At 43.9% G+C, this 23,129-nt stretch overlaps 1 protein-coding gene across 9 annotated transcripts in view; it reads left to right on the top strand.

Moving 5' to 3' along the window:
- Positions 1–23,129, top strand: part of ankrd6b (ankyrin repeat domain 6b) — a 272,030-nt gene that overhangs the window by 196,407 nt on the left and 52,494 nt on the right. For 8 of the 9 annotated variants that reach the window (XM_085997631.1, XM_085997625.1, XM_085997627.1 and 5 more), the window contains one exon: positions 19,758–20,128. In XM_085997631.1, coding sequence (XP_085853757.1) covers positions 20,009–20,128 — 120 coding nt within the window. In that variant the 5' untranslated portion in view covers positions 19,758–20,008. Of the gene's footprint in view, positions 1–19,757; positions 20,129–23,129 lie in introns of those variants that run through there. The other variant, XM_085997630.1, reaches the window with a different exon arrangement.

The raw sequence follows: 23,129 nt of genomic DNA, 5'->3' as shown, positions 1-23,129 counted from the left end.
AGCCTGTCTATGTCCTCTTGAAGTCTATCACTATCCTCCTCACTGTTCACTATATCCTCCTCACTGTTCACTATACTTCCAAGTTTTGTGTCATCTGCAGATTTTGAAATTGTGGCCTGTACACCCAAGTCCAAGTCATTAATATATATCAAGAAAAGCAGTGGTCCTCGTACCCACTCCTGGGGAACACCACTGTATACCTTCCTCCATTCTGAAAAACAACCGTTCACCATTACTCTGTTTCCTGTCACTTAGCCAATTTCATATCCATGCTGCCACTGTTCCATTTATTCCATGGGCTTCAACTTTGCTGGCAAGTCTATTATGTAGCACTTTATCAAACACCTTTTGGAAGTCCATGTACACTACTGACTGGCCTGTAGTTGCTGGGTTTATCCTTGCATCCTTTTTTGAAGAAGGGTGTAACATTTGCAATACTCCAGTCCTCTGGCACCAGTCCTGTATCTAACTAAGGAAGATTGGAAAATTATGGCCAGTACCTTCCTCAATTTCCATCTTAACTTCCCTCAGCAATCTAGGATGCATCCCAATCTGGTCTTGGTGACTTATCTACTTTAACTACAGCCAGCCTTTCTAGTACTTCCTCTTTATCATTTTTTAGCCCATCCAGTATCTCCACTACCTTCTCTTTCACTATGACTTTGGTAGCATCTTCTTCCTTGGTGAAGACAGATGCAAAGTACTCATTTAGTACCTCAGCCTCCATGCGTAGGTCTCCTTTTTGGTCCCTAATCGGCCCCACCCCTTCTCTTACTACCCATTTACTATTTAAATGCCTGTAGAAGACTTTTTGAATTCCCTTTTATGTCAACTGCCAATCTATTCTCATTCTCTCTCTTTGCCCCACTTATTTTCTTTTTCATTTCCCCTCTGAACTTTCAATATTCAGCCTGATTCTCACTTATATTCTCAACCTGACATCTGTCATACGCGCTCTTTTTCTGCTTCATCTTACTCTCTCTCTCTTTCGTCATCCAGAGAGCTCTAACTTTGGTTGCCCTACCTTTCCCCCTCGTGGGAATGTACCTCGACTCTACCCGAACCATCGCCTCTTTAAAGGCAGCCTATTGTTCTATTACAGTTTTGCCTGCAATCTTTGATTCCAGTTTACCCGGGCCAGATCCGTTCTCACATGTTGCTGCACATTGTGCTGGTGGCTTCATCAACCTGTCCACCAGCACCCGAAAATCCTCCTTCTGTGTTGCATCCTGTGGAATAAACCATTTAGTTTATATTGGCACTATTTATTATCCTCTCCCATTCTCTTGATTTTGTATTTGTTGACATTGAAAGATATTACATAGGATTACATCGGATATACGGCTCAGAAACAGGCCGTTCGGCCCAACCAGTCCATGCTGGCATTTATGCTCCAGTCGAGCAGCCTCCTGTCTTTCCTCGTCTAACTCTATAAGCATAACCATCTATTCCCTTCTCCCTCATATTCTTATCTAGCCTCTCCTTAAATGCATCTATACTATTCACTTCAACCACTCCCTGCGATAGCGAGTTCCACGTTCTCACCACTATCTGGGTAAAGAAGGTTCTTCTGAATTCCCTATTTGATTTCTTGATGACTATCTTATATTGATGGTTATGCTCTTCCCCACAAGTGGAAACACTCTCTCTCTGTCTACTCTATCAAAACCTTTCATAATTTTAAAGACTACTGTTAGGTCACCTCTCAGCTTTCTTTTTTCAAGTATACCCTCACATTTCTGGTACAATCCTTGTAAATCTCCTCTGCACCCTCTCCAGTGCCTCTATATTCTTTTTATAATGTGGTGACCAGAATTGTACACGGTACTCCAAGTGTGGTCTAACCAAGGTTCAATACAGGTTTAGCATAACTTCACTATTTTTCAATTCTATCTCTCTAGAAATAAACCCTAGTGCTTGGTTTGCTTTTTTATGGCCTTGTTGCTACTTTTAGTGATTTGTGTATTTGTACTCCGAGATCCCTTTGCTCGTATACCCCACCCGGATTCGCACCCTCCAAGTAATAAGTGACCTCCCTATTCTTTCTACCAAAATGTAATACAGGTAGACTATCCTTTATCCGAACTTCCGAAAACCGAAACCCTCTAAAAACCAAAAGTTTTTTCGTTCAGCGTAAGTCGTGCGCACGACATGACCAGAGTGGCGCACGACTTACGCTGAGCAGGGCAGAGGGTCACTGAGTTCCCTCCTGGGTAGGAGATTGCAGGCCGAGCCGGGCAGTGTGAAGGAGGTATACCGAGAGAGTGAACCCAACAATACAGTGGCCCGTCCGATAGCTGCAGCGGCCTGTCCGATATTCTTTTCTCCCCCCGCGACCCCCACCCTTTCGGATAAGGGATAGTGTATCCTTTATCCGCACTTCCAAAAACCGAAATCCTCTGAAAACCGAAAGTTTTTTCGTTCAGCGTAAGTCGTGCGCACGACCCCGACCACCGCCGACCCCCACCCCCGACAAATTTCCCAGTCTTATAAAATACCTTCTGAAATCCGAAATTTTCCGAAAACCGAAACACGGCTGGTCCCGAGGTTTTCGGATAAAGGATAGTCTACCTGTACCTCACATTTATCTGTGTTGAAATTCATTTGCCAATTATATGCCCATTCTGCAAGTTTATTAGGGGGAAAAATTCGGTATCGCCCCATATGGGGCGCCATTATTGGCAGTGCGCAAAGCTTAGCGCCTGGCGCTAATTATCGCCTCCGACAGCAAACTTGGCTTTTATCGCCCCGGAGGTGATTGGAGCGCTAAATCAGGCGCTACACACCTCTCTTAAGGCGCAAAGGCTGAGGAGCGAGGCGCTGGCGAAGCAAGGAAGGGGAAATCAAAATGAACCTGCAAAGTGCTGCTCAGTATTCAAAACTCCTTCACACAGCGTTGAATCTCTCCAGAAGTCTCTCTCTCTCGCTCTCAGAATGCGTGGTGCAAAAATGTCACCGACAAAAAAAGGCAGGAAGCGGTCGCCTTTAAATAGGGCTCCCCCAGTCCCTTTCTGACAGCATAACGCTCCCCTGAACCTGTTGTTGCTAGCGACAGGCGGTAAGGGAGGGGGCGCCACTCGATATCCAGTCCGGGGCGTTGCGCGCTCGACTGACATCACGATCTGCCGGTGCAGGAGATCGTGGCGGTAGTGTTTAGCGCCGCCGCAAAATGTCTAGTTAATTTCGCGAGCGGCGCAAACATCGCCGCGCTCAGGCGCTAGTTGCTTTGCGCCCCAATTGGCCCCCTCTTAAGGCGCTAACGGGAGGCGCAACCAACTGAATTTTTCCCCCTTAATGTCTTCCTGTAATTTATTGCAGTCCTCCTCAGTATTGACGATTTCCCCAACCCCCCAAAATATGGTGTCATCCGCACATTTAGAAATTGTGTTCTTGATTCCAAAGTCTAAATCATTAATATAAATTGTGAACAACAATGGTCCAGGCAGTGATTCTTGTGGAACACCACATCCCAACTTCTGCCATTCAGAATAGCTACCCTTTAACCCTACTCTCTGCTTTCTGCCTTGAAACCAGCTAGCAATCCATTCTGCTAATTGTCCCCTGACTCCGCATTCCCTGACCTTGTTTATTAGTGTATTATATAGTACCTTATCAAAGGCCCTTTGAAAATCTAGATAAATTCTATCTACTGCATTACACTTGTCTACTCTCTCTGTTACCTCTGCAAAAAATTCAATGAGGTTGGTCAAGCAAGACTTTCCCTTTTGAAATCCATGCTGACTATTCACTATTATTTTTGGTTTCTAGATGTTCTTCTATTTTCTCCTTTAGTAAGGATTCCATTATTTTTCCTACCACCGATGTTAAGCTGACTGGTCTATAGTTTCCTGGACATGTTCTAACTCGCTTCTTAAAATATAGGTATTATATGTTAGCTATCTGCCAGTCCTCTGGCACTACACCTTTTTCTAACGAATTATTAAATATGTGTAGTAATGCCTCTGCTACCTCTTCCCTAGATTCTTTTAAAATGCGCGGATGTAATCCGTCCGGACCAGGATTTAAAATTTTTTTTTATTTGTTTATGGGATGTGGACGTCGCTGGCAAGGCCAGCATTTATTGCCCATCCCTAATTGCCCTTGAGAAGGTGGTGGTGAGCTGCCTTCTTGAACCACTGCAGTCCGTGTGGTGAAGGTACTCCCACAGTGCTGTTAGGTAGGGAGTTCCAGGATTTTGACCCAACGATGACGAAGGATCGGCAATATACTTCTAAGTCAGGATGGTGTGTGACTTGGAGGGGAACTTGGAAGTGGTGATGTTCCTGTGTGCCTGCTGCCCTTGTCCTTCTAGATGGAAGAGGTCGTGGGTTTGGGAGGTGCTGCCGAAGAAGCCTTGGTGAGTTGCTGCAGTGCATCTTGTAGATGGTACACACTGCAGCCATGGTACACCGGTGGTGGAGGGAGTGAATGTTTAAGGTGGTAGATGGGGTGCCAATCAAGCGGGCTGCTTTGTCATGGATGGTGTCGAACTTTTTGAGTGTTGTTGGAGCTGCACTTATCCAGGCAAGTGGAGGGTATTCCATCACACTCCTTACTTGTGCCTTGTTGATGGTAGAAAGGCTTTGGGGAGTCAGGAGGTGAAACACTCACCACAGAATACCCAGCCTCTAACGTGCTCTTGCTACCACAGTATTTATGTGGCTGGTCCAGTTAACTTTTTGGTCAATGGTGACCCCCCTGGATGTTGATGGTGGGGGATTCAGCAATGGTAATGCCGTTGAATGTTAAGGGGCGGTGGTTAAACTCTCGCTTGTTGGAGATAGTCATTGCTTGGCACTTCTGTGGCACGAATGTTACCTGCCACTTATCAGCCCAAACCTGAACGTCGTCCAGGTCTTGTTGCATGCAGGCATGGACTGCTTCATTATCTGAGGAGTTGTGAATGGCGCTGAACACTGTGCAGTCATCAGCGAACATCCCCATTTCTGACCTTATGTTGGAGGGAAGGTCATTGATGAAGCAGCTGAAGATGGTTGGGCCTAGGACACTGCCCTGAGGAACTCCTGCAGCGATGTCTGGGACTATGATGATTGACCTTCACTCACCACAACCATCTTCCTTTGTGCTAGGTATGACTCCAACCAGTGAAGAGTTTTCCCCCCCAGTTCCCATTGTCTTCAGTTTTACTAGAGCTCCTTCATGCCACACTCAGTCAAATGCTGCCTTGCTGTCAAGGGCAGTCACTCTCACCTCACCTCTGAAATTCATCCTCTTTGAGTTTGATTATGAGCCACTTGTCACCCTAACTTCCAAATCTATCCATGTCCTCCTATATTTGATCAGCCTGTTCCTAGTTCCTGGCAGTTCCTCCCCATTTGGTATCATCCATAAACGTGGAGAGCTTTGTTTCTGTCCCCACTTCCAAGCCATTTATTTGTATTGTGAACATCTACAACCCAATACCGCTCTCTGAGGCACCCTTCGAGTTGTCTCCTTCCATGTTGATCTGGCCCTACATACAACAACAACACCCCCCCCCCCCCACCCTCGCCCCCCCCCCCACTTTTGCCTCCACTGGTTAGAGCAATTTTAAATCCATTTCAGAAGTACTTTAATTATTCCATGTCTTCCGATCTTGAGGGAAAAAAAACAAGTTTGCATTTAAGTAACATCATTCGCAATCTCAGAAGCTTGTTGTACGTGTTACATTTAGCATTAGCAAACAATTCAATCATGGTTAGGCTTATCAATTCTCATATATTTGGTGGGAGTTCCACAGATGAAATTGGAATCTCGTGCCAGTGGATGGTCCCAATTCCCATTATGTGGATTGGCACAGAAAAGGTTCTATCTGTAATATGTACTGCTTTTCATTCTGGGAAGAGGCTCCGTGCCTGTGTGCAGGAGCTACCAAATGGGGGTCCACATGTGGAAAAAAAAAATTCTGGTTGGGTATAGGCAGTCAGGCTCCCGGCATTGTGGAGTTAAACTGCTGTAGCAACCCCAACGTTCAGAGAAACTGGCATGAACCCATGTGCCAACATGCCATGAGTGCTGCACTTGGTAGGTTCCCCTGGGCAGAGGTCAGAATTTAAAAAATCTGTTTAGTTTGCATTTCTGGCCCTATCAGGTAGAATTCTGTCTAGCTAAACAGGTGCTCATTTGGTTGGTAGACTTGTAATAACTCGCAGGAAAACGTGTTAGTCATTGCTTTGTTGGATTAGTGAGATGGACAATACTGTGGATTGAAATCGAACTCCTGCAAGATAAGAGTTGTAAACTGGCAAAGTGCATCTTGTAAAGTCAAAGAATCTCTCAATAATTTGCTTACAGTATATTAACACTTCAACCTTCCCTCCAGAGATTTACTTTAACAGAATTATGAAAGTTACATAGGATATACAGCACAGAAACAGGCCATTTGGCCCAACCAGTCCGTGCCGGCGTTTATGCTCCACTCGAGCCTCCTCCCGTCTTTCCTCATCTAAATCTATCCGTGTAACCCTCTATTCCCTTCTCCCACATATGCTTGTCCAGGCTCGACTTAAATGCATCGATACTATTCACTTCAACCACTCCCTGTGGTAGCGAGTTCCACATTCTCACCACTCTTTGGGTAAACAAGTTTCTTCTGAATTCCCTATTGGATTTCTTGGTGACTATCTTATATTGATGGCCTCTAGTTATGCTCTTCCCCACAAGTTTCTCTGTATCCACTCTATCAAAACCTTTCATAATTTTAAAGACCTCTATTAGGTCACCCCTCAGCCTTTTTTCAGGAGAAAAGAGACCCAGCCTGTTGATCCTTTCCTGATATGTATACCCTCACATTTCTGGTATCATCCTTGTAAATCTTCTCTGCACCCTCTCCAGTGCCTCTATATCCTTTTTATAATATGGCGACCAGAATTGCAGCAAGTGTGGTCTAACCAAGGTTCAATACAGGTTTAGCATAACTTCCCTACTGTTCAATTCTATCCCTCTAGAAATATACCCTAGTGCTTGGTTTGCTTTGTTTATGGCCTTGCTAACCTTTGATGCAAATTTTAGCGAATTGTGTATTTGTACTCCGAGATCCCTTTGTTCCTCTACCCCACCTAGACTCGCACCCTCCAAGTGATGTGACCTCTCTATTCTTCCTACCAAACTGTAATACCTCACATTTATTTGTGTTGAACTTCATTTGCCAATTATTTGCCCATTCTGCAAGTTTATTAATAGTTGTATAGCAATGTTTACATAATTGGTGGCTGTTATGAATTGCTTTGGAGCATTCCTGAGAGATGTGATCAGGCTCTCTGCAAAGTCTTTCTTTTGCATGCTGACATGATACTTTATTTAATGCATTGCTCTCCAGCTTTGTAAATGGAGCCTGTAGAGGATAGAAAGAGAGACTTGCATTTATATAGGCCTCAGGACGTCCCAAAGCGCTTTATAACCAATGAAGGATGCCAGATTTATGGTGGACAAATGTAAGAAATCACACAACACCAGGTTATAGTCCAACAGCTTTATTTGAAATCACAAGCTTTCGGAGCGCTGCTCCTTCTTCAGGTGAAGTGGAGAAATGCATAAAGACACAGCTTATATAGTCAGAGAATCATGTCAGATGTTTACAGGTAACCTTTCCAACTGCCATTTATCGCACCTCGGCAGAGAGATAATCACAGCAGTCAAAGGTGTGAATGGTGTCCAAACAGGTCAGTCAGGGAAACACTGCGATAAATGGCAGTTGGAAAGGTTACCTGTAAACATCTGACATGATTCTCTGACTATATAAGCTGTGTCTTTATGCATTTCTCCACTTCACCTGAAGAAGGAGCAGCGCTCCGAAAGCTTGTGATTTCAAATAAAGCTGTTGGACTATAACCTGGTGTTGTGTGATTTCTTACATTTGTCCACCCCAGTCCAACTCCGGCATCTCCACACCACAGATTTATGGTGAGCAGCCCCGAGTGTTGGGGCCTTTGGGAAACCATGACAGCTTGCAGCTGTGGTTTTTCAAAACCTGGCAGCAGGAAAGGCATCTTGCAAAAGATGGTTTGCAAGCTAAGCACTGCAACCGTGCAGTGAGGCAGCCTTTTTGTACAGATCACCCAACTTGCCAGAGAAGGGCAAGAGCAGCAAGAAGCCAAAGGAGCTGAAGCACATCACAACCACCAACCAGCAGCAAGGAGGACCAAACAAAGTCCATCAAGGACAATCTGGAAGAGTATGAAGCCACCACTAGTGCCACAACCAGCGCCTGTAAGAACCTAAGCAGACAGAGTCCATGCAGAGAGAGGAGGTGGTGGCAGAGGGGTTCATTAGGGAATGATGAAGGATGTAAGAAGCAAGGATGTAAATCACCTGTTCCAGGGAAAATGGGGAAAACCGCAACCCTCTCAGGCACAGGTTGGCAGCCAAAGCAATAGGGGATATCGGCGCCGGTGATCCCGAGTCTCCATGTGAGCATTGTTCTCCCTGAGCCTCAGCAGAAATGTAAACCTAACTCGTGAAACGGCACTCCATGTCCTTGGGCTGGTCTTGGAAGCCAGATGGTTATAAACAAAAAACTTCTGTGGCTTTCACCTTACCTACTTTCTCTGTAATGTGGTTACCTACAGGCAAAATTGCAAATAAAAATTGGCCAGAGTTTTTTGATGTAGGCGGTTAACTTCACTTTTTGTTTGTTCCGAGGGAGTACGTCAGAAGCACAGAAAGTAAGTGCCTCTTTATATTATCTATCCAGCAGGACTGGTTCCACACAATAGCACAAAAGATAAAGAAGAATGATGCTCCAAATGCTTCCATTTAACCACTGCCATCCAGGATGCCCAACAGTGATATAAAAGAGCCTTATGACTGAGAAATACAATGCTCTATCTCCACAGTGACATCTTTTGTTGTTTAAAGATTTACAGAAAGATCAAAGAGTGTCAGAGCAGCACCATATTTAATCTGCTACATTTGAGGGAAAAACAGACTCATCAGCAGAGGAAACTGGGTATCCAGTGTAATTTAACCTACTTTACTAAGCACTACCCAGTTTTGAGAACATCTTTCATACTGACACTGGTAATTTTAGAAAATAGAAAATCTTCAAATGTAATAAATGAAGATGTTGCATTATGTAAGATATTGTAGCCTGGAAATTGCACTGTACATTAATATTGTACAAACAGTTCATACATTTGCATCAAACATATTTGTATGCTATTTTAATGTAGGCAGATTAACACCACAGTTAGAATAGCAGATAGGGAAATTTGATCTAAATGCCTTAAGCATTTGTACAATAGTATTACAGTATCAGTTTTAGGTTTCAAGTTTATTGCATGGTGTAGTACTACTGTATGGTTAGTCACAGTCCAAAACTTTGAAGGTTCTAAGTAACGTAAAGATTTGTAAGTAAATTGGTGATTTTGCAGTACAAAGTGTAGGACTCTAGTGTTTTAAAAATGGATTTAACCAACCAAAATTATAATAGCAATTAGGGGTATATTTTATTCTAGGGAAACCTGTTTTATACCCACGTCAATTTTTTTTTTGCTATTAATAGAGAATGTGGAAAATACATCCCAATGTCTTTTATGATTTTAGGCTTTTTATGATGCACAGCAAAATGAGCACATTCTTGTTAAACTGGTGCCCAGTGAATATAATTTGTGTCTCTGCAATTGCTCCATCACCACCTCCTCTAAAGCCCTTGTCCCCAGTAAAACCTTTACTCATCCATCCTGGTTGTAGCTCCTGGTATGGCCCTCATCCTCCCTCCCTCAAGTCCAAGGGGCAGAGTCTTGAGTGTATCTGGTGCACAACTGGTTTAGGCATCTATCACCAAATCTGGCTGGACCACATCAAGCACTATCGGACCTTAGTCCTGGAAGAAAAGTTGCTTCTTTTCTCCACTACCAGCCATCTCCTTAAACCCCTTTCCCCTGCTCACTCCACCCTCACCTCCAACAAGTGCGAGGAACTTATAGACTTCTTTGTTGCTAAGATTGAAACCATATGTTCAGCTGCCACTGCTGCTACCCCTGTGTCTTTCTCTAGTTTCTCTCCTATCTCCCCTCATTCCCTCTCCAAGCTCATCTTGTCCTTATGCATGAAACATAAAAAGTTAGCATGCAGGTACAGCAAGTAATCAAAAAGGCAAATGGAATGTTGGCCTTTATTTCAAAGGAATTGGAGTATAAAAGCAGGGAAGTCCTGCTACAACTGTACAGGTTATTGGTGAGACCACACCTTGAGTACTGCGTACAGTTTTGGTCTCCTTATTTAAGGAAGGATATACTTGCATTGGGGGCAGTTCAGAGACGATTCACTAGTGTTAAGTCCGTGAATGATTGAGACACGGACCAAGCAGGAGTGAAAACAAACAAGTCTTTACTGGTGGAAGTCAATAGCGAAACTAACAAACAGAGGCTCTCTAGCGCCTTTTATACAGGGGTGGTCACTGCCGGTACTGCAGTCTGAGACCAGTTATTTTCTTAAAGGTACATACACAACAATTCCTCCCCTTTTAGATAAACAGTACATAACATTCATTTAACAACTAAATGATAACTAATTACAATCACAATTACGGTTGCTAGATACATTGGTTAAGTTTAAGCAATTATAAGTTCAGTCTGAGGAGGCTTCCTGATTCTGTCTGGATAACGCCTCTTTGGGGTATCAGGTTCTTCTGGCAACGTTGAGTCGAGATCAATGTCGTTGTTTGGTTCATCTGCTTCCGATATCACCGATTCTGCGGTAGCTGCAATTGGTACATCGATTTCATTGCCAGGTGTATCAGATCGTGGTGTGGAGTTGACGTTTTCCAGTGACTTTAGAATCTGGTCAGCATGGCGTCTTACAATGCTCTCTCCAACGTCCACGGTATACATGAGAGGTCCTTGCCGTGTACAAATCGTTCCTGGCTGCCATTTCTCAGTGCGGTAGTCCCGGGCCAAAACTGGTTGACCTATCTTAAAACTCCTGGTCGGCCTTTCATTCATATTCTGAAACTGCCTGTTCTCCACATCTCTTCGGATGTTTGGCTTAACCAAATCCAAGCGGCATCGTAGTCTTCGATTGAAGAACATCATGGCTGGGGTTTGGTTGGTAACCGCATGTGTCGCATTCCGGTAGGCAAACAAGAAGTTGTCCACCTTGTGTTGTAGGGGTATCTCTTCATTACACATTGCCTTGATAGCCTTCTTGAGTGTTTGGACAAACCTCTCGGCCAATCCATTAGTGGCTGGATGATATGGGGCAGATGTGTAATGCTTAACGCCATTGTTCTTTAAGAACCTCCGGAACTCTTCAGACACAAACTGTGGTCCATTGTCAGAGCAAATCTGTTCAGGCAGCCCATTCCTGGCGAATATGGTTCGCAAAACTGTGATAGTTTTTCCCGTGGTGGTTGAGGACATTTTTATTACCTCTGGCCACTTTGAATGTGCATCCACCGCAATTAAAAACATCGAGTCCATAAAGGGACCAGCAAAATCAATGTGCACCCTTTGCCATGGAGATGAGGGCCACTCCCATGGATGCAGAGGAGCTTGTGGTGGGGCGTTTTGGACCTTCTGGCATCCTGCACAGCTCTTGGTCATCTCTTCGATTTCTCTATCGATTCCCGGCCACCACACAAACGCTCTGGCTAAGTTCTTCATTTTTACCCCACCCAGATGACCCTCATGAAGCTCATTGAGCACTCTATCTGTCAACTTAGGTGGAATTACTACTCTGGATCCACACATCAAGGTTCCTCTGCACACTGACAGCTGTTCTCTTCTCGGCGAGAATGCTGGCAGCAGTGGTTCGCCATGTGCTGGCCATCCCTTCACCGTTAAATCATAGACCCGTGATAGTGTCTGGTCATTCCGTGTTTCCTTTTCTATGTTTGCATTCGTCACAGGGAGACATTCGACTATGGTCGAGTGGAATAACTCCATTGGATCCACTGCAAGGTCGTCTTCTTCCACCATCGGCAACGGTAGGCGTGACAATCCATCAGCATTTCTATGCTGTTTAGTTCCTTTGTACTCGATGTCATATTGGTGTGCCCCTAGGAAAAGGGACCATCTCTGCAGCCGTTGTGCCGTCATTATCGGTACGCCCTTCTGAGGGTTGAAAATGGAGACGAGGTTGATGATCGGTTAGTAGAGTAAATTTTTGACCGTGCAGATAGTGATTGAACTTCTTCACCCCCCACACTAGGCTGAGGGCCTCTCTGTCAATCTGGGCGTAGTTACGCTCGGCAGAAGTTAACGAGCGTGACGCAAAAGCTATCGGCCTCTCTAAACCATCAAGGAATTTATGTGACCGTACCACCCCAATGCCGTAGGGAGACGCATCACACGCCAGCCTGATTGGCAGTGCTGGGTTGTAGTGAGCCAATACTTCCCTTGAAGTGATTAAGTCCTTACTCTTCTGAAAAGCACGCTTACAATCATTGTTCCATTTCCATGCTACCCCCGTTCGTAGCAGGGCGTTCAGTGGGTGCAGAATTGTCGACAAATTCGGCAAAAACTTATGATAGTAATTCACCAACCCGAGGAATGACCTCAGTTGTGACACATTTTCAGGCGCTGGGGCCTTAACAACCGCTTTAATTTTGTCAGGGGACTTATGTAACCCCTCTTCATCAATCACGTGGCCACAATACAATATCTGTTTCTTAAAAAATTCGCACTTGGGGCGGTTGGCTCGCAGCCCATGTTCCCGTAGTATAGTGAGCACCTGTTCTAGGTTGTTAAGGTGTTCACTGTCATCTTCACCTGTTACAAGGATGTTGTCCAAGTAACACTGAGTCCCCGGAATCCCTTGCAGGACTTGTTCCATCGCTCTTTGCCATATCGCCGGAGCCGATGCTACTCCGAATACCAATCGATGATACTGGTAAAGACCTTTGTGAGTGTTTATCGTGAGATACTTCCTAGAGCACTCTTCAACCTCCATCTGCAAATATGCTTGTGCTAGGTCAATTTTTGTAAAATGCTTCCCTCCAGACAGTGAGGCGAAGATGTCTTCTATCCTTGGAAGAGGATATTGTACTGTGTGAAGGACAGGGTTCACCGTCACCTTGAAATCTCCACAGATGCGAATCTTCCTTGGCTCTCCGGACTTATTGCTTAACATTTTCTTCATGACAGGAACGATGGGTGTCGCCCACTCGCTCCAGTCGACCTTAGACAACACGCCCGCCTTCTCCAGATTCTCCAGCTCTGCCTCGACGGCTGGGCGAATTGCATATGGTACCGGTCTTGCTTTGAAAAACTTGGGAACTGCATTCTCTTCTATTTTTATCGAGGCGGTTACGCCTTTAAGCGTGCCCAGTTCTTGTTGAAATACCTCTTTGGCGTTAGCTAAGATTGTTGACAATCGTCCAGGAGTGACATCTTCATCTTTTTACCGTCCACCGTCATTGCATGAATGGAATGCCAATCTAAGTTTATCTTCCTGATCCATTCCCGTCCCAATAATGGTGGTCCACCATTTGGCAGTATGTAGAGATACAATTTCCGAATTTTCTTGCCATTGTATTCGACAGGCACCCTTATTTTTCCTCTGGGGTATACTTTTTGCCCCGTATACGTCGTCAAGACGATGGATGTCTCTCAAGGGTATGTGTGAAAATAGCCGCTCATAGTCTCGTCGATTCATGACGGTTAGCGCTGATCCTGTATCCAATTCCATTTTAACTTGGGACCCTGCTATCGTGAGGGTGACCCATATGGTTCGGTAATCCTCTTTTGCGATTACATTGTGAAGTTTGAGACAGCTTAGTCTCCTGTTTCCGGATTCACTATCGCTCATCTGGTCTTCGGAACTACTGTCCGTCATCTTTTGTACTTTCTTGTACAGTTCCTTAGTAGCCTTTTTGTTGTCGCTGGTCTTCTTCCCAGACCTGCAAACTCGTGCAATGTGTCCAATCTTCCCGCATTGTCTGCATATTTTGTCTTTGGACCAGCAGTCCTTCTGGTCATGGTTAGTTCTGCCGCAGCGATAACATTTTGCAAATCCCCGTGTCATTTCGTGGGTGCCGTATTCCTGTGGTTTTTGTTGAATTTCTGCAGCTCCCCTGGCTGCTGCTTCATACGATACTGCCACGCTGAAAGCCTTATCTAGCGTCAGCTCTTTTTCTGAGAGTAACTTCTTCTGTGTTCCTTCACTCAGGAGTCCACAGACAAATTTGTCCCATAGGGTATCTGCCAGTCCTGCTCCGAACTGGCAGTGCTTTGATAGCTTGCGTAGTTCCGTAAGATACTCAGCATTGCTCTCATCTTTGTGCTGAGTTCTCCTGTGGAATTTAAATCTTTCTGCTATCAACAGCGGTGCGGGGTTTAAGTGTTCCTGTAGGACAGCAACAATTTCGTTAAAACTCTTCGCCTTCGGTTTGGCTGGAGTAATCAGGTCCCGCAATAGGCCGTACGTTCTAGCGCCCATTAAGTTTAGCAATATCGATGCCTTTTTCCCCTCCGCTATTTTGTTTGCCTCGAAATATACCTCAACTCTTTCCACATACGTGGTCCAGTCCTCTATTGTATTATCAAAAGCAGTGATACAGCCAGTCTTCGGCATCTTGCAAATCTAAAATGGCGCCTCCCGCGCTTTGCCTTCTTCCCCGATTTAACAAAATGGCGCCTCCCGCGCTTTGCCTTCTTCCCCGCTGTTGTTAGCGCTGCTTTCCACGGTTTCTTGCGCGTTAAATATTGATTCTTTTTCTTTTATTATTTTCCCGTCGTGGAGCGGACCCTCTGGGACACTTCCCTCCCTCTTCTTAGGTCCGAACGCTGCCCGGCTTCGAAGCACTGGCCGCGCCCTGTGTGCTCCACCCTCTCTCTCTCTCTCTCTCTTTGCTTCCCGACTCGCTGCCCGGCCCCGTTGAAAAGCCACCCGATCGAGCTTCAGCCCGCCGCAGCCCAGGAAGGATCAGAGCACTACCTGCCACCAGCCCGATTAGCTGGGAAACCACAGACCGAGGAACCCAGCCTGGCTCTGAACAGTCTCTCCTGCAAGATTTCAAACCAATGATTGACGGTCGACGCCCGTTTCCCGAGTTTCTTTGGACTTTTTTTTTTCTTCTGGCTCCAACCTTCAACAACGTCGTCTGAGGTGCTGCCGAGTTGCAGGTAAGTTCGTTTCTTATTCGTCGTCAGTGTTAAGTCCTTGAATGATTGAGACACGGACCAGCAGGAGTGAAAACAAACAAGTCTTTACTGGTGGAAGTCAATAGCGAAACTAACAAACAGAGGCGCTCTAGCGCCTTTTATACAGGGGTGGTCATTGCCGGTACTGCAGTCTGAGACCAGTTATTCTCTTAAAGGTACATACACAACAACTAGGTTAATTCCAGAGATGAGGGGGTTGATTTATGAAGAAAGGTTGAGCAGGCTGGGCCTATACTTATTGGAATTTAGAAGAATGAGAGGTGATCTTATTGAAACATATAAGTTACTGAGGGGGCATGACAAGGTAGATGCAGAGAGGATGTTTCCCCTCGTGGGGAAATCTAGAATGCGGGGGCACAGTTTTAGAACAAATGGTCGCCCTTTTAGGGTTAGAGTTAGAGGAGGAATTTCTTCTCTGAGGGTTGTAAATCTGTGGAATTCTCTGCCCCAGAGAGCTGTGGAGGCTGGGTCATTAAATACATTTAAAAGTGGAGATAGACAAATTTTTGCAAGCTAAGGGAGTGAAGGGTTATGGGGAGCGGGCGGGGAAATGGCTTTGAGCCCTAGATCAGCCATGATCTTATTGAATGGCGGAGCAGGTTCGAGGAGCCAAATGGCCTATTCCTGCTCCTATTTCTTATGTTCTTATGACACACATCTCTTGCTCCTTTGTCTCCATTCCCACCAAACTGCTGACCACCAAATTTCCCTTCCTGGCCTCCATGCTAGCTGATACTGTCAATGGTTCCCTCTCCTCGGGTACTGTTCACCTCCCTTTCAAAACTGCCATCATCACTCCCTCCTACCCTTGACCCCACTGTCCTTGCAAATTACTACCCCATCTCCAATCTCCCTCTCTAATCTAAATTCCTGAACGTTTTGTCATCTCCCAAATCTGTCCCCATCTTTTCAACAACTCCATGTTTGAATCTCTCTAATCAGGTTTCCACCCCTGTCACAGCGCTGAAGCAGCACTAATCAAAGTCACAAATTACATCTTCTTTGACTGTGACCATGGTGCATTATCCCTCCTCATCCTCTTTGACCTCTGTGCAGCCTTTGACTTGGTTGACCACACTTTCCTCCTCCAACCCTCTCCTCAGTGGGGTTGCCTTCACTGGTTCCACTCTTACTTATCCGATCACAGCAAGCATCGTATTTGGCTGCTGCCACAAACCCTTGCCACCGATTCCATCCATTTCCCTAGTCACTGTCTCAGGCTGAACTAGAGTGTTTGCAACCTGGGCATCCTATTTGACGTTGAGCTGAGCTGAGCTTCTGACCCCATATTCACTCCATCACAAAGATCTCCTACATCCGCCTCTGTAACATCATTCCCTACCTAGCCCATCTGCTGCTGAAACCCTCACCCGCACGTTTGTCACCGCCAGACTCAACTATTCCAATGCTGTCCAGACTATTCCAATGTTGTCCTGACCATCCTCCCACCCTGAAGAAATTCTGTCTGCAGACTTGGAATATCATTCAAAGTTGATCGCTACTGGAAATGTACAATTTACCACTGGGAAAAGGAATATTCTAGCCTGTTGAAGAGGTTGGATGACAAACCATTTAGCTTTCAAGAATTGTCAATAAAAGATCCACTTCCTACGAGACAAATGTTAACATGCAATGATTCCACCACAAAGTTGTCTCATACCTATTCGTGGGAATACTTCTGATGATTTAAAGGCATAGCTATATCCTGTAACACAGAATGAGTAATGCTCGCGGTTTGTAATACTATCATTGACTAACCACAATCTGTCAATGAATTAAATCATTTGTCATTCTGAAAATGCGTGAACCATTTCTGTGGTTTGGGTGCATCAAATTTTTTTTGAAATGACGTTGGCTACCTTTAAAGTTCTACTTCATCACGTGGTACGCAAGATATTTGTCAATGGAAATGAATGAAATTGTTATGTGACTCAACTTTTGAAAATGCTACCAAAACCTCCTTGGTCAATGAGCAATATACTGTACTGTATATTAAATTGTTAAAATTCTGTACAAACTAGTCTGTAGTGGGAATGTATTAAAAGTGGACTCAACATGTTTTATGTGGTCGAACATGGTATAAATGACCTAATTAAATCAACATGATTGGAAGTGTCTCTTTTTTGTATTTTTTCCTCCCCTACTGGAGGTCCTTTTATGGCATATACATTTTCTCCAACAAGGGGAAAGGGCAAGCATACAACATACAGCCTCTGCTAATGTTACACTTGAACTGGGCCTTTATGAGGTACACTTTAACTTTTTTGTTGGTTAACTGTTTCGACCATTTGAGGGCAACCATCAAAGTGGGAATCTTGGTCAGTTTTTCTCTTCTGAAATGCTGGGACTAATTGTAGCATCGTTATTTTTCCCTTGTTGACATCAAGCTCAGCACAGATCAGGGTTTGAACTTCCCGGTCTGCAAGCTTTAGTACAATTTTCAGTGGTTTAAAACAAAATCCAGCCATTTGGACCAAATTGCCTTTTCCATTCCGAGGTATGTTCGGATAGCTGACTGGTTTGCTGTAGTGACTACAACTAAAAATGTGATTGGTATATCAATATTATAATTGGTTGTTCGTATTGGCCACAATGCTCCTATAATTCTTGGTTTGATATTTTTTAATTGAGTAGGTTAGATGAAGGGCCAAGCGTACAGTGCAGGATACCACAAAGATTGAAAAGAGTCGGAAAAGCGATGAGCTAAATCACTGAGCACTGCTTACATGATGCCAAACTTAGATTTTAAAAGGCTACTGATTGGAGGAGGAAGGGAATACTGAGAGGAAAATAGGAGTTCCACAGTGTAGGTTGAAGTCCTAGGAAAAAGTGTGCTGAAGTAGAGATGGTACGATGAGCTTTGATTTCAACACAAAGAGGATGCAGGAAGAGTGTGTAGGATTACACGTTTGGAAAGAAGGAGAAACGAAGAAATTGTTATGTTCATTAATGACTAGTCGTTTTTATTAAGAACAGCTAGCTTTTGCTAGACACTTTATTGAGCACATGTGGACTAGGTACAGTATCTGTAGAGGCCTCCATCTTGACTGCTGCCTTGTGGGTAGCCTAGTGCATCCTGGGTAGCCCACTCTTATATACATACAGCACCACCTAGTGTACCATTCCAGAATGACAGGTTACTGATCATTACAAAATAATGAGCATAGTAATAGTGATTTAAAAAAAAGAGATTGAGGAGAAGGATTTCCTGTCAGATGATGAGCTTTTTCTTTTAATAAGGAAAGAGAAGGTTACCATGTCTCAGCAATTCTACTGAATGACCTCAACTCTAAACTGAAGAAAAACATCATGGTTGGCCACTTTCAGAAATAAAAATGCTGGTACTAACTTTTAAATTGAATTTGTGCATGATAATGAAAACTGAAGGTTGCAGCAGCACTGAAATGCTCACTTGCCATGCCCGTAAGATATCTGCTCAACATTGTAAAAAGTCCTGGGTATTCTACATGCAAGCAGGCTTTTTAATTTGGACTGTGATCACAGAACTGAGAGGATATGAGAACAAAATTAAGAAATCTCAAAAGACATTACAGAAATTCATATTCACCCAAATATACTTGACAAAATACTGACAACTCACAAACAACTCTGAAATTTGGCCATGACATTTAGTTATACTGAGCGCAGTGGAAACAAGCTTGTCATAACTTAAGCTGCAGCTATACCCGACATTATATCATTGTATAGTGGAAAGTTGTGACAACATTTTGGGGAGCCTCCCTTAATTCTTACTGAGAAATTGAAAACCAATGTGGGATGTATTGAAATTCTCTGCTACTAAATCTGATTATTGAATTAGTTTCAAGTTGTTTATGTGGTGGTCACAGCGACCTGGAGACACACTTCTGCCTGTTGAACCTCACCTCTCTCATTTCCCCACCAGTTCATGCTGCCATACCTTTTCTCCCCCCATGTGCCCCAATTTTCCCCTTACTGTTACCGGAAACTGCTTCTCTGAGCGATTGAAATTATTCCATGCTGTGGTTGGAAATTCCTGATTCTGCAATAGTTTCATGAAATTACAGCGTATGGCAGAATTTCATCTCGGAGCAGCATCTTCAGGTAAGGGGTGAGGGAACAGCACTGATTCTCATCCCCAAATGTGGACACGAGGTTTGAAATGCTGTTCATGTAAATACGGACACTTGGTATGTACAAGCAAAGTGACTAACATTTTGAATGGGCTTCTGCACGGTATAGTGGAGGCAAAATCCCTGGAATCATTTATGGGAGACTTGCATTTTACAATGGGGGTGGGGTAGTGGGCGGAAGGCTTTTCTGGATGGATCAGCTAAATGATTGCCTCATTTGTATTTATTTTGCAATATTGTAATAATTTATTTTTGACTAGGCCACAAGATGGAGCGCCTACCTAAAAACAGGTCATTCCACTGGAGAACTTATTTTTAAGCATCCAGTAATCTGCTTTTTAAAATCCAATTGCTCAAATTCCCCTGAAACTAAATGAAATGGCACAGTGTGCTGCTCGTATGACTATCGCATTGAACAAACATGCTCGAGTCAGTGTGTTCGTGTCCTGCAGCTGACAAACAGCCTTCATAATGTTGTACAGCAGTTATAATCCCTCTGCTCTAAGACAACTCAAGAACTGTTCCAAATTCAATTTCACAGGTTGAGAAGATGAAGATGATGACATAGAACAGATGTTGTAACGCATGGAGCAAGTTAAATTGCACGTATCTGAAGACATCATGAACGTCCATGTTATGGAACCACCTACAACAGAGCACAGCCAATTCAAAGGTGTCTTGTTATCCTAAAGAAAACCCTGGAGTCCAGTATCCAAGCGTTCTAGTTCTGCAATTCATTTTACTGACGGAACTTGTCCATTGGTTGCCCTGAGCACCTCCTTTTTCTAATTCATGAGCCAGAGGGATGCAGTCGCTCAGCTTTCAGAACGGCTTCTCATAGCTGCACACAAAGGCCAGACAGAGAATGTGGTGCAGCTCATCAACAAGGGGGCCAAAATAGCCGTCACTAAGGTAACCACATTGAATTTCTGTGTGTCTGTGTGTGTTTCTGTTTCTCCCCTCTCTCATTTGGACGTTGCAAACCTAATTACCAATTCTTTCCACGTACACCAAGTAGCATTTAAGCTGACCCCTGGCACATAGCTTCACTTGAGTTTGAACAGACTAACCTCTGAATAGCATGAATATCTTGCATTTGCAATATTGTACTGCAGTATGGGCTGAAGTTGTGGGAGACCAGTTTTACATCCACGTTGTCATAGTTATGGAGCACCGATAATATTGTATGGAATTCAATCACCACAAAGACTCACTTGTTTTCAGCTATGTAACATATAAAACTGAAATTCAGATCCTAATCAATGAAAAAATGGAAAGGCTGCTATCCTGTTACCCATTTGGTGTATTTAGTGATGTTTCTCACAGCCCACCCTGTGGCCAGCAGCAACAATGTGCTTATGAAAAGAAAAAGAACAAACTGGCATTTATGTAGCACCATTCACGTCCTCGGATCACCCCAAAGCGATTTACAGCCAAAGAACTGATTCTGAAGTGAGGTCACTACTGTTCTGTAGGTAAACACAGCAATTCATTTGCACACAAGGCCCCACAAATAGCAATTATCAGTAAATCTGTTTTTGGAGGTGTTGATTGAGGGATAAATGCTGGACAGGAGATGAAGGGTTAACTCTTTGTTCTTCTTCAAATACTGTTATGGGATCCTTTACATCCCCCTAAGCAGACAAATAGGGCCTTGGTTTAACATTTTATCTGAAAGACGGCACCTCTGACAATGCAGCACTCTCTCATGGTGCCATATGATGCTGTGTATCAGCTATCAAAAGGACATGAAAGACTTACTCAGTGCTGAAATGTATCAGTACCACAAGGTACTTCATTTTTCCTTCACTTTCCCAAAAGCAGTGCCTCATGATGTGGGCACTGCAGCTCTCGAATACCTCATCCAATTGGCCATTCTTCATTTGTGACCCTGGACAATGATTTGGGACCATCATAGCTGATAACCCTGTGTAGGAGGACACACTGGATAACAATTAGGAACCGGGATCGTGGTTGATATCTTTCCTGTCCCTCAACCAGGAACATTGAAGCTAGCAGGCCAATTATAAAGACCCCACTGCTACCCAGCTGAGATCACCTAATTACAAATCTGGTCTATCAGACTCGGTACCATATCATTCACATATTGTGCCGAACTAGACACTTTACTTAATATCACACCTGAGAACCAGTGAAGGACCATCAACTTTGTATGATTGGAATTTGACCCTGGCATGGGAATTTAGGGGGATTACAAAGTAACTCACTTTAAAATTAAAAGATGCTGTTGGTAAGTAGCATGGAGAATTATTTTATTTGGTAAAATCACAAATGAACCAAGGAAATCTTCCTTTCCCTATCACGTTGAAGAATTTCACAAATAAAGTCACCTTGGTTTCAAGGATGGTGATTTAGCTAGTATAGAGACATTGAAAACATAGATAGCTTTTACTTGTATGATATTAAAGTTCCAAAATTACAAAAGAAGGTAGCAATGAAAAAAGCCTACCCACCTTCTAAAGTATTGATTGGCCATCACATTCATTGCAAACATCTTTGCCACTGCCAAAGGTTAGCTATCCTTTCAATATTGATGAATGGCTGTTTGATCTAATGTAATTATGTGAGATGCAACCACTGACTGCCTTTTGTTTCAGTATAGCTGCAGAGGTGGTCCCATGCCACCTTGACGCAGGACAAATAATCAGACATCACCCTGGGGTAGTGGCTTTGATTAACAGCTGCGTCTGAGATCTTTGAGAAGGAGACAGGGTCAGTGATTAGCTGTAGCCCTCTTTGGCAGTTCAGTGGCCAGAGTTTTTCTACTGCAGCATATAGCAGTCTACAGTCGGTGTTTCACTCTTATTGCCAACAGCCTAAGAGCTGTGTGTTTTAAAGTTTTGGGCCAAACCAGCCATGGAGGTAGGCCTGATTGAGGCTACAGCAAGTAAACTTCTGTTTAAAGTCTGTGTTTAGAGAGAAAGTGAGTAGTGCCTTTTATTATTTTATGTAGTGAGGAGAGTTGAGAAAAGTATATTTTTGCTGCTCATTCATCTGTCTTGTATAAATAAAACCACCTGTTGGTTCAGAGCCCGAGTCTGAGTCTGGTAAGAGTGTATATTCAGTGTACTTTCAAAGAGAAGAGAGCTATGTGATGGTATGCCTACATTCCAGTAGCTGGTGTACTGAGTAAGAATTCCCTGTTAGGATCTCACTATTAATTACCTAGATATTGGGCAGAAAAACATTTACTGTGGCTTGTGAGGAACAAGAGATCTGCATACAAGAATGCCCAGTAATGCTGTAACCCTGAAAATATCAAGTGCAAAAACCCCAAAATGTGGCACTGCATCATTAATTTTATCTTCACAAGTTGCCTGACACGGACTCTACAGCCTGGACTCCCTTGTCACCAATACCTTGTCACGCCCTCAACTTCCTTGAAAGTTGAAACTGGAAGACCACTGCAGAGACCGTTAGAGTCAACCAAGTGGGACTGGAGTCCAGAGGTAGCCGGTTTCCTTGACTAAAGGAAATTAGTGAATCAGTTGGATTTTAACAACAACCTGGTAGCTTTTATGGTCATTTTTCTGGTGCCAGCCCACAAATTACCAGATTTATTGAATTCAAGTCCACAATTTGCCATGGAAGGACCTGAGCTCTCAAACTTAAGAGAACATTGCAGAATAACGAAAGCACTGATGAGGAAAACCAGTGGGTGAATTTGACTCAAATGATCAAGAATCATACCTTCCATGTGAAATAATCTGAACTTCTTGGTATTGTACTCCTTTTGGTTGATGTAGACCATGGAATTGTGGCTAGTTGTCTACATCTCTAATAACAACAGAAAATGCTGGAAATACTCAGCAGGCCAGGCAGCATCCGTGGAGAGAGAGACAGAGTTAACGTTTCAGGTCTGGGCCCCTTCATCAGATTTCTCTCTCCACGG

The sequence above is a fragment of the Somniosus microcephalus genome, chromosome 9 (genome assembly GCF_052327205.1).
Source record: "Somniosus microcephalus isolate GS21.2 chromosome 9, FLI_Smic_1.0, whole genome shotgun sequence".
NCBI classification, from domain to species: Eukaryota; Metazoa; Chordata; class Chondrichthyes; order Squaliformes; family Somniosidae; genus Somniosus; species Somniosus microcephalus.
Note: the sequence above shows the minus strand (reverse complement) of the source record. Positions and strands in the feature narration are given on the sequence as shown.